The sequence below is a fragment of the Uranotaenia lowii genome, chromosome 2, assembly GCF_029784155.1.
Source record: "Uranotaenia lowii strain MFRU-FL chromosome 2, ASM2978415v1, whole genome shotgun sequence".
In the NCBI taxonomy this organism is placed as follows: domain Eukaryota; kingdom Metazoa; phylum Arthropoda; class Insecta; order Diptera; family Culicidae; genus Uranotaenia; species Uranotaenia lowii.
This window is the reverse complement of record NC_073692.1, coordinates 281132197-281144746: the sequence shown is the minus strand read 5'-3', so window position 1 is coordinate 281144746 and position 12550 is coordinate 281132197. Positions and strand designations below refer to the sequence as shown.

General features: G+C 34.8%; 1 protein-coding gene across 4 annotated transcripts in view; it reads right to left on the bottom strand.

The window, feature by feature from the left end:
* LOC129748938 (LIM/homeobox protein Lhx9-like) overlaps window positions 1-12550 on the bottom strand; it is a 425064-nt gene that overhangs the window by 55740 nt on the left and 356774 nt on the right. For 3 of the 4 annotated variants that reach the window (XM_055743748.1, XM_055743749.1, XM_055743750.1), the window contains one exon: window positions 11430-11571. In XM_055743748.1, coding sequence (XP_055599723.1) covers window positions 11430-11571 — 142 coding nt within the window. The remainder of the gene's footprint in view (window positions 1-11429; window positions 11572-12550) is intronic. The other variant, XM_055743751.1, reaches the window with a different exon arrangement.

Here is a 12550-nt window from a genome sequence, read left to right as displayed (position 1 = left end):
CTGGCGGTAGCTTGTGTGCAAGTGCAAGGACGATTTTATCGGTAAGTTTGCATTTTAGTTACCTTTGTGAACCTCTTTTTAAGCATTGTGTTTGGTCAATTTATGCTGCGGAGAACTACGGATATTGTGCGGCGACTAATTTCGTGAACCTACACAAACTTTCCTCATTTCGCCAACACCATTTTGGTTAGTTTTCTTTGGAAGCCCACCCCTGGGAAGAAAGTCCGGGTTTTAAGAGACTTCAGCACATCAACTTTCTTAGTTGTTGGCGCTTAAGTGCTGTTAAGTTGAGCTACGCAATTTTGCTAATAAAATTTTAACTTTCCTTTAGCACGAAGTGGGATTCAGTCCTGATTAGAATCAGTGGCTGTTGGTTTTTAAGAGTTTTGTCGTCTTGTTTCAGCTTCGACTTTCGAAGGAAATCGAGACGTTACAGGTTTATATACTTGTAGGTTTGTAATTTGAAAAAATTGAAATTTAAGAAAAATAGTGAAAACTTTTAACAAATTGCCTCATTATACTTATTTTGAAATCTTTTTATTAAACAATCTGCGAATCATAGATTTTCACGCCAAAAGTGTTGATAAAAAGATAATTTTCGTAATTTTACATTTGGAAGTTGAAAAATTATAACTTTAAGAATTATTAAAAAAAATTTCCGATATAAATGTTATTTCACAAATGAAAATTAAACACAAATTGTCTTTGAAGAAAATTAAAAAAAAATCACAATTATTTGAGAAAAGTGTTTGTTAATAATTGGTATGAATTAAAAACTGAATATTTAATTATTTTTCTGAAGTATTTTGCTGAATCGTTGTTCGAAAGTATCAAATTATTATTAATTCTTGTTCAAATTCTTCAATTTTTAATTATAAATTTAATTCTAAATTAAGATCTTCATAATCATATTCTTAGGTATAAAGCTTTTGAAACTTCATTTTCATTTGTTTTTCTCTTGAGTTTCAAGCTCTCATACTAGTGTAGTAGATATGTTATGGGTTTTGTTGAAACTGAATCCAAAGAAAAAGTAACTAATCTGCAACGAACTATTCATGAAAAAAGTGATAAGTAGATTTTTCTTCATGCTCTCAATATTTTTAAACTTTTTTTATGACGTTTGAATTAAATAAAAACATATTGAATAAAGAGTCAATTTCTGAAAGTTTAAACTATTTCAAAATTTCAGTGAAAATTCATAATCAATTGCAATTGAAATAACCAAACTTTCAGATTCAGAGTGGATTTTATAACCTTAAAAATTAAGCTGGATTTCTACCTCAAATTTTAGATATTATTGTGTAGATGAACTAAAAACATTATCTTCGATATAATTAGTGTGAATCCTGAAATCCAGCCTTGTTGGTCAAAAATTGGAAAAAATTTCTTTCAAATATTCAACTTGAGCGATTGTCTTGTTTCCGAGAAAATAGTCGGGGATTACGGATTAGTTTTATCTCATCTGGTAAAAATTAAAACATAGGCAAGTTTTTAGAGCCTATGTTTTATAAATTGGTTCTGGAAATAAATTTCTGAACTCGATTTCAGCTTTCATTCATCACCTTTAGTTTCAGAAGTAGTATTTTCAGTATTTTTCGAAAATTGAATAGATATCATTAGAGATGTACCGAATAGTGCGAACGGCCGAATACCAACTATTGGCCCTTTTCAAGTATTCGGTGAAACGAATATTCTGAAAATGAAAAATCGTCAATAAGCTTAAAATGTGTTCATAAGTGCCGTCTGCATCATCGAATATTCTGCAAAAAAATACCATTGTGTGTAATATTTTAAAAGTGATGATAGAATTTCAAAGCAAAAGTGCTATTCAAAGCAGGTGAAAAACACTATTTTTTTGTGCTTTGTATAGAATCTGAAGCATAACTGATATCAAGTTTCAACCAATAATCTAAGTTTCACATTTTCAATGTAATTTTAAATAACCATAAAATCCCCATAGGTAATTGAAATTTATTTTTATAATTTTAATCATAATTTGGTCTCAGAACAACTTTATCGAAACCATTTCTTACTTAATTAACTTAATTTTGAAAGATTCAAATTAAATAATTCATTTTTTTTTTAAACTATTGATCATTATTCAAATTGTTTAATTGTGATAACGGCTCAAATTGAATGAGCCAAAGGGGTATAAAAGCATAAAAGCTAATGGAAGACGTAAAATATCACATTAAATAAAAAATGGAAAGAAAAATAAATGATTTACTTTAAAAAAAAGAAACTTATTACGAGTTAAATAAACTTTAAATTTGATGTGTTTGCCCATTTTCCATATATTTATCTTAAATTTTAATTTCTTTTTCAAACTTCAAAGTATGTAGATTGAAATTCTAAATATCAGAAAATAGTTTAAGTTATGAAGAATGGTTTTATATCAATAAATAAAAATCGATCATTTTTGCTGCGTCGAGGCGAATACAATCCAAGCTCATTTTTTTCAAAAAAAGTTCCAAAATAAGAATTTATTTTTTAAAATAATCTTTTGAAAATTAAATGTTTCTTTTTAATTAAAATTGTCTAGACAGTTTCGGTATCTTCAAACCGGAAAACAATATGAGGTTTTGAGAATCTCAAATTGAGATGCATTCTGTAAATCGGAGATAGCAATGAAAATTAAACCAAGAAATGGAAATGTAGTATTAGGAAATTTAGATGTAGGCAATAAAAATCGAATCTGTCCAGGTGGACATCTTTGGGAGGGGGTAGGGATTGTCAAATGTCCACACTTTTGCACGGAGAGAGAGAAGAGGGTAAAAATCTCATTTTTCTGTCCACGTGATATCTGGACGGCCACAAAACTAATTTTAACCTTTAAGTGCTCAAGTCTGTTTTACTTTTAAAAAGGATCGAGATATGTTGATCCATCAAACATGGAGCAAACCGATCTGCAATAACTCGTAAGATAATAAAGTTATGGTCGAAACAAGTTTGCTGGCATTTATTGAATAAACTGGCTATTTGGTGAACATAATCAAAAAATGATTAAATTATGGCTAAAATTTTAACGAAGTTAGTCTGAAAAAAACATTTTCACTAAATATCCAAAAAGCGAAAACAACTCATGAGCTTTAAATATAACTTATCAGATTAGCGATACGTTGTTTGATGACAGAGACCCGCACGAAAATAAATTGAATATTTTGCATGATCCCAAACTTATTAAGGGGTGCATTTCCCTACCCTGAACTGATCGGGTTGAAATATAAAGTGCGATTTTTTGGAAATCTTCCAACGTTAAGCCAAGTTCAAGTCATGTTAAGTAAACATATACATTTTGCCAAAACATACGAAAAAGGTTTTGATCATCGACTTTAGAATGAGATCAAAAGATATGCAATATGTCATAAGATGACTGAGATATGACCAAACAAATTTTCTTGTTTTTGAGGGGGTGATCCCAAACTTATGGCCGGTAGCGTATATGGTCAGCAAATTCTTATTCAACGCTGTAAGTACCTCAACAAAAGTTATTTGATGTAATTCGTTCCAGAGAATTGCAAGTTACAGCTGTTTTAGTTTGGCGGACCGACTTTTCTTTTCAATTTTAAGCTATTAAGTGATTAATAAATTCATTTAATGAACAAACACCCCCACGGAGTGGAAAAATTTGAGAATTCGAAAGTACACCTACTATGAAAAGTGCTTAGTTTTTATATCTAATTCAGCGTTTGCGAGTATTTCGTAACGGTTTTTTTCCGCTTGGGGGGGGGGGGGGGGGGGGGTGATCACCCCGATCACCCTCCCCATAGGACCGCGCTTGTAGCTATAAAATCTAAGTTGAACCAAAACAAAAAATCTAACTATTTTGGTTTTCTTTGGTTTGGTTAAGGATCTTAGTATCTTAGAACATGAAAATCTGGGAATCTAAGAATCTGGGAATCTGAGAATTTGAAAACCTGAGAATCTTAGAATATGAGAATCATAAAATCTGAGAATCTGAGTATCTGAAAATCTCATAATCCGATCTAAGAATCTGGAAATCTGAGAATCTGAGAATCTCTGAAAATCTTAGAATTTGTAAATCTGAGAATTTGAGAATCTTGAAAATATGAGAATCTAAAAACATAGGTATACATATCTTGAATTTTCGGTCATGAGATTGCGCAAAATCGTTTTTATGACAATTCATTTAAAATTTTCAGTACAAAATCAAAATTGTTTTGATATATTTTAGGTGTTTTAAAACTTACATAATCGAACAAAGATTTTAATAACTCAAATAACGAAGTGTAGGGTGCTGAATGTTTCGTCGTTTGGTAACACAGTCTCAGCTAGGATTTTGAAACATACCCATTGGTCGGTGAACGGTCAGTTTTCCAATCATCCTGGTTTTTGCCCAGTTTATAATTTTACCAACCATCGGCTGCAAGTGTGCAACGTGCATACGAAATTGAGCACTATTCAACCTTGACGTGAAGTTTGTTACGGCGTAAAGTGAAACAAAAACTACTCAACTAGGAGAAAAAAAAACTATTTAAAATGTGTAACTGCAACGTTATCTATGATTGAGATCCGTTTGGTTCTGGCCGAACACGTTGGAGGGAAAAATGCTCCTAGTCAAAACTAAACTTTAATTTAGATGGAAAAGCACAAAGCACATGTGCGCATCCGGCCATTGCTGGCAGCATAACGGTCTGCTGTTCTAAGCATAGATTTCCGTACCTCTGCTCGTCCACCAAAAACGCGGATCGCTTTTGGCCACGTCTCGAGTGAGAGAGTTTTCAAACGAGGATACAAGCCAGCCAGCCAGCCAGCCATCCAAGTTGTGTGGGGAGGCGGCAGTCGAAGCAAATTCCACTGTCTGATCGCCATAATTTAATAGCTTCAATTTTTTGAGCTCCGACATCAATACACCGTGGCCGAAACGAAACAAGAGTGAGCGAACTGCCGGCAGAAAAAAAAGCAAAATAACAACAACAATGGCGCGAGGTGTGAAAAAGATGTTCGTGAAGTGATAAGAAGTAACGAAATTTAATTTAACAGCTTTCCATACCTCCATCAGCCTAACAGCTCTCATTCCATGCTTCGAAAAGGCAGAAATGCCGGAGGAGAAAGATGGGTATTTTTCATCACAACTCTGAATGAGCGCAGAAAAAAAGTTTGATGAAGCCAAGCGTTCTTTTATATGGAGCGCTTCGGATAGAACATGTCTGGTTTGATCAATAAACGCCATGTGGTCTCAATTTCGGTTATTAAATATTAGATAACAAATTGATTTGATGAGCTTTTGGTGTACCTTATACAGCTGTTGGATGAAATTTGGTTTCTATATTGTGGCTTGAGATTCAGAGTAATTTTTCGAGGAGCAAATATGAATCTCAGAATCCGAGAATCTGAGAATTTGCGAAACTTAGAAAATGAGAATCTGAGAATCTTAGAATTTGAGAGTATTTATGAGAATCAAAGAATTGAGAATTTGAGAATCCAAGAAACCTGAGAATCTGAGAATTCGAGAATCTGAGAATGTGACAATCTGGGAATCTGAGAAACTGAGTACATATTTGAAAATCGGTGAGTCTGAGAATCTGAGAAAATGAGAATCTGATAATCTGAGAAATTTAGAAACTGAAAATGTGATAATCTGAGAATCTGAGAATATGAAAATCTTAGAATCAGAGAATCTGAGAATCTGAGAGTCTGAGAACCTGAAAATCTAAGAATTCAAGAATCTGAGAATCTGAAAATCCTGCAATCTGAGAATGTGACAATCTAGGATTCTGAGAATCTGAGAATCTGAAAATCTGAGAATCTGAGAATCTGAGGAACTGAGGTTTTGGAAATTGGTGAATCTGAGAATCCGAGAAATTGATGATCTGAGAATTTGAGAATCTGAGAATCTGAGAATCTGAGAGTCTGAGAATCTTAGAAACTGAAATTCCAGAAATCTAAAAATTTCAGAATCTGACAATCTGAGAATCTGAGAATCTAAGAATCTGAGAATCTGAGAATCTGAGAATCTGAGAATCTGAGAATCTGAGAATCTGAGAATCTGAGAATTTGAGAATCTGGGAATCTGATAATCTTAGAACCTGAGAATCAGAGAATTTGAGGATTTGAGAATCTAAGAATCTGAGAATCTGAGAATTTGAGAATCTGAGAAAATGAGAATCTGAGCATTTGAGAATCTGAGAATATAAGAATCTGAGAATCTGAGAATCTTACAATCTGAGATTCTAAGAACTTGAGAATCTGAGAATCTGATTATCTGAAAATCTGAGAATCTAAGGATCTGGAATTCTGGGAATCTAAGAATTTCAGAATCTGACAATCTGAAATCTGAGAATCTGAGAATTAAGGAATTTGAGAATCTGGGAATCTCATAATCTAAAAATCTGAGAATCTGAGAATCTGAGGATCTGAGAATTTGAGGATCTGAGAATCTAAGAATTTTGAAATCTGAGAATTTGAGAATCTGAGAATTTGAGAATCGAAGCATTTGAGAATCTGAGAATTTGAGAATCTGAAAAGCTAAGAATCTGAGATTCTGAGAATCTAAGAATCTGAGAATCTGACAATATGAGAATCCGAGAATCTGAGAATCTAAAAATCTGAGATTCTGGGAAATCAAGAACACAAGAATCTGAGAATCTGACAATCAGAATATCTGAGAATCTGAGCATCTTAGAAACTTAGAATCTGAGAATCTGAGAATGTAACAATCTGAAAGTCTGAGAATTCAAGAATCTGAGAATCTAAGAATCAATTGAGAAAATTAAATTAAGAAAATCTATGAATTTGAGATTCTGAGAATCTGAGAATTAGAGAATCTGAGAAATTGAGAATCTGAGAATCTGGAGATCTAAGAAAACGAGAATATGAGAATTTGAGAATCTTAGAATCTGATTATCTGACCATCTGAGAATCTGAGAATCTTAGAATGTGAGAATCTGGGAATCTAAGAATTTGAGAATCTGACAATCTGAGAATCTGAAATTTGAGAATCTAAGAATTCGAGAATCTAAGAATCTTAGAATCTGTGAATCTGAGAATCTTAGAATCTAATAATCTGAGAATCTGATAATCTGAGATTCTTAAATCGGAGAATCAGAGAATCTGAGAATTTGGGGATCTGATTATCTGAGAATCATAGAATCTAAGAATCTAAGAATCTAAGAACCTGAGAATCTGAGAATCTGAAAATCTGATAATCTGAGAGTCTGAGAATCTGGGAATCTGAGAATCTGACTATCTGAGAATCTGAGAATCGGAGAATTTGAGAATGTGAGAATTATAGAATCTGATAATATGAGAATTATAGAATCTGAGAATCTGAAAAAAATGTGAATCTGAGGATCTGAGAATATGGGAATCTGAAAGTCTGAGAATCAAAGACTCTGAGAATCTGAGGAAATGAGAATCTGAGAATCGTAGACTCTGAGAAACTGAGAATCTTAGATTTTGAGAATCGAAGAATCTGAGAATCTGAGAATCAGAAAATCTGATAATCTGAAAATCTGAGAATCTGAGAATTTGAGAATAGACAATCAGAAAATCCAAGAACCTGATAATCTTGGAATCTTAGAATCTGAGAATACTAGAATCTGAGAGTCTTAGAATTGGAGAATCTTTGAATCTTAGAATTTGAGAATTCGAGAATCTGACTGAAAATCTGAAAATCTGAGAATCTGAGAATATGAAAATCTGAGAATCTGAGAATATGAAAATCTGAGAATCTGAGAATCTTAGAATCCGAGAACCCGTGAATCTGAGAATCTGAGTATATGATCATAAGTGAATCAGATAGTCAGAGAATTTAAGAATTCGAGAATCTGAGAATCTGAGAATCTGTGAATCTGAGAATCTAAGAATCTAAGAATCTGAGAATCTGAGAATCTTAGAATCTTAGAATTTGAGAATTCGAAAATCTGAGAGTCTGAGAATCTGAAAATCTGAAATTCTGAGAATCTGAGAGTCTGAAAATCTGAGAATCTGAAAATCTGGGAATCTGAAAATCTGAGAATCTGAGAATCTGATAATCTAAAAATCTGAGAATTTGAGAATCTGAGAATCTGAAAATCAGAGAATCTAATAATCTGAGAATCTTAGAATCTGGGATTTTGAAAATCTCAGAATCTGAGAATCGAAGATACTGAGAATCCAAGAATCTCAGAATCTGAGGATCTGAGAATCTGAGAATCTGAGAATCTGAGAATCTGAGAATCTGAGAATCTGAGAATCTGAGAATCTGAGAATCTGAGAATCTGAGAATTTGAGAATCTTGGAATCTGAGAATCTGAGGTTCTGAGAATCTGAGAATCTGAGAATCTGAGAATCTGAGAATTTGAGAATTTGAGAATCTGCGAATCTGAGATTTAGAGAATTCGAGAATCTGGAAATCTGAAATTCTGAGAATCTGAGAGTCTGAAAATCTGAGAATCTGAAGATCTGGGAATCTGAGAATCTGATTATCTGAAAATCTGAGAATCTGAGAATCTGAAAATCAGAGAATCTAATAATCTGAGAATCTAAGAATCCGGGATTTTGAAAATCTCAGAATCTGAGAATCGGAGATACTGAGAATCTGAGGATCTGAGAATCTGAGAATCTGAGGATCTGAGAATCTGAGAATCTGAGAATCTGAGAATCTGAGAATCTGAGAATCTGAGAATCTGAGAATTTGAGAATCTGAGAATCTGAGAATCTGAAAACCTGAGAATCTGAGATTCTGAGAATCTGAGAATCTGAGAAATTGAGAAATTGAAGTGAATCTGAGGATCTGAGACTCTGAGAATCTGGGAAATCGGGAATCTGAGAATCTTAGAATCTTTGAATCTGAGAATCTGAGAAAATGAGATTCTGGGAATCGGGGAATCTGAGATTTTGAGAATCGAAGAATCTAATAATCTGAGAAAATGCGATTCTGAGAATCTTAAAATCTGAGAATCTGGAAATCTGAGAATCTGGAAATCTGAGAATCTGGAAATCTGAGAATCTGGAAATCTGAGAATAAGAGTGTCCATTTCCTGGCCGTTTTTCAGTTCCCGGGAATCGGGAAATCTGGTGACCTGTTTCTCGGGAATTTCCGGGATCCCGGGAAACATTCAAAAACATGTAAAATATATGCACTTTGCTTCAAATATGCATAGCTTATCGAAAGTTTCGTGCATACAAGCCAATAATTTGTTCAAAATGTACTCTTTCTTAATAATGTTTTTAACTTATTTTTTAATCAAACTTAAATAAATGATAAATTTAAAACAATCAAACGAACTATAAAATAACCTGAATAAGTCAAATGAAGAATTTATTCATGCAATTAGGCGTTAAAAAAAAGAATTATCTTTTTATTTGTATGATTATTTCATCTCTTTTTCGTTTTTCTGAGCACTTTACATATTCGCTCTTCATATAAAAATCGATGTATTCTTCATTTTTAAGTTTTTAAATTCATCTGGCTTTCAAAGCCAGAGGGAAACTAGTGCATAAATTTGATTTTCGAGAAATCACAATCTGCCTACCTGCTGCGCGATTTTTCATATATATATATTTCGAAGTGTTGTGGGTTTTCGTTCAATGATAACGGTGTGGAAATACATATAATCTTTTTAAAATTATCTATTTGAATAGAAAAAATTGCGCCGAATGGCTCCCAAATGTGTCCTGCCACAGGAATCGGCATTTTCTCAATGAGTTTTGTATGACTAAATTTTCAAAAATAATAATAAGAATGATTCCGGAGGCCATCAGGCTTTTCCAGAGAAATAATTCCATATATGTCGGGAATTCCCGGGAATGAAACTATGATTCCCGGGAATTGGGAATTCCCGAATTTGTCAAATTCCCTGGAATTCCCGCCGGGACGGACACTCTACTGAGAATCTGGAAATCTGAGAATCTAAAAATCTGAGAATCTGAGAATCTGAAAATCTGAAAATCTGAAAATGTGGAAATCGGAGATCCTGAGAATTTGAGAATCTGAGAATCTTAGAATCCGAGAACCTGAGAATCCGAAAATCTGAGGATCTGAGAATCTGAGAGTCTGAGAATCTGAATATTTGAGAATTTTAGAATCTGAGGATTTGAATATTCAAAAATCTGTGCATCTGAGATTTTTAGAAACCGAGATTTTAGGAATCTGAAAGTCTAAGAATCTGAGCTATGTGAGTTTTATATTAAAGTATTTAGTTCGTTGAAAAAAATGTAACAAGAATCATCAATGGTATTACATAAAAAAAATGTTTGAAGGCACGATTATGATAAACATTATTTCGAATGACTCATGTTGACTCATACATTTATACATTTCACACAATTCATTTGGTGGTACAAGAGCGTGATATTAGACTTGTGCACTTGGCCTCCACAAAGAATGTATTTTACGATCGATGATTTAAGCGGAATTTAGGCAGCACATTGAGTGCATCATCAAATGAGGGAGTAATAAACCAAAGAGAAACGCTTTTTCGAAAAAGGGTAAAAATGTGGCCATCAATCAGAATTGTCAACCCATGAATGCAGAATGCTATTGGCACTCAATCAGAAACGTGTCGAATAATGGGATTAAATTTTTAACGTTCATTTTAGCTTTCAGCACATTATTGCTCCGTAGAGGCTCAAGAGATATTTTGAATCAACTAATGCGTTGGTATTGATCATACAAAGAATAGTAATTATTCCATGTGAAAAGTTATACATTTTTGGGGTTTATTAGTATCCGTAAAACACTGAAATTTTGAACCTATCATCAAGAGGATACCTAGGTATATGAAAAAATATAACACAAAATACTGTACCGCTATAAAAATAGGACCAGAAAATGTTTCAAATCTCATCCATGTGTGTCAATCAAAGCCGCCATAATCACGCGACACGTGGAGCAGTGTAATATATCTTAGGCGTTACGAAAATACGTGCCATGAAAAAATGTACCTACCCGATTTCGATATAAATTCAAGCATCTCCTCCTCATGCACAAAATGCTCCACACAGGGGGTGAGTAAATGTAACTTTAAAAAAGAGTTGAATCAATGTTTCGAGCGTTGTAAAAGTGTTGATACCTACTTGGGTGCGTCATTGTGCGTGTATCAAAGTGCGGCACCAGTCAATGGCGGCTATTAAATCAATATTATTATGGCGTATAATGTGTGATTCAATATTTATTGATCAGGATTCTTTACGGATTTTTCTTTTCAGGGAATTCCTCAGCAGAAAGACTGGCATACAATGTCGAGCTCCAGAGCTTTAAATTATCCATTTGACTCCAAGCTCGTAACGTATCTTATCTTCATCATGTGAGCCGGTGAAGCTCAAAGTAAGATGTAGACGCGAGAAAAATATTTTTCCTTTTTCGCTAAACACGTTTGCAGCCAAAAAAGGTGTTGTTCAGATTTTTGTTTGTGGGATAAATAGGAAGCTATGGATATGTAGTGCATATGAAAGCATATGTTAGTCGAGGGGATTGGTTTTACCTGTAAATTACTAACTTGCCTCCGTATATGCGCTAAACTAGATGGATTACATGCCATACTGGCGAACACTAAACGCTCCTCGTAGTCGTATTCACATAAAATCTTATTATCACATAGATAGAAACGATCACCAACACAAAACCTGAAACGAAGGAGAAATGGGAGAATATGTTAGTTTTAAAAGGAAATTTTAGTTGTTGTGAATTATCAGAAGATAGACGGGAAAAGTATATTTTATCATTATAGTTTTTGTACTTGTTGTGGGCGAACGTTGTATGATGACTCCATAGCTGGGGAGTGGAGGTCATGGGTGTGCCGCAAACATGTGTAGGATACCCTACCACCGGGGAGTATCCGAGTAGTGCCGTTTCCTATGGAGGAAACTACGGGGATGAGACAATACCTTCCTCGTAGTGGACCTCGTAGAAAGGGGGTAACCCAACTGTCGGGGGATACCCACGGGTAGATAGGTTCTCGATACCGAACGAGCCTCTCGAGAAACATCTGAGTCGTATCGTGCCGTATGTGTGCCGTGACAGGCGTAAGCTGCTCTCGTTCTGGGACACGACGGGCAGAAAAAGCCGCTGGCCAAAAATCCTAGGGTTGCCAGCCAAGAGATACAAGAAGACCGGTCAACGGTTGGAGTAGACTGACCCCATCGACGGGGGGCTGTTGAGTAGAGTGCGTCCGACCGTACGGTTTGAAGCTACAATAAGGTAACATCTTCGTGCATTCGTGCGTAGGATGCTCCACCTTCGGGGAGTACTCGAGTAGTGCGGTTCCCAACGATCGAAGCTGCGGGGATTAGACTTGACCTTCTTCGCAATGGAAATCGTTGTGGAAAGGATATTACACGATCAGGGGATACCCCGAGTAGAATGGCTCTTGACGCCGGGTGAGCTATTCGAGTCGGAGTACAATGACGGCTTTTTCGGGAATCATCCGAGTAATAACGTTATGTTCCATGCATGTGCTGTGCCAGGCTCGAGTCTACGATAAGCTGCTCTCGATCGGCACTTCAAACATGTCATAAACCTCGAATCCTGGAGATAAGAGGTCGAGCTTCGAGTCGTTAGAGGAGAGACCTGGCCTTGATTCTTCATCAGGAGAGGTTTACGTGG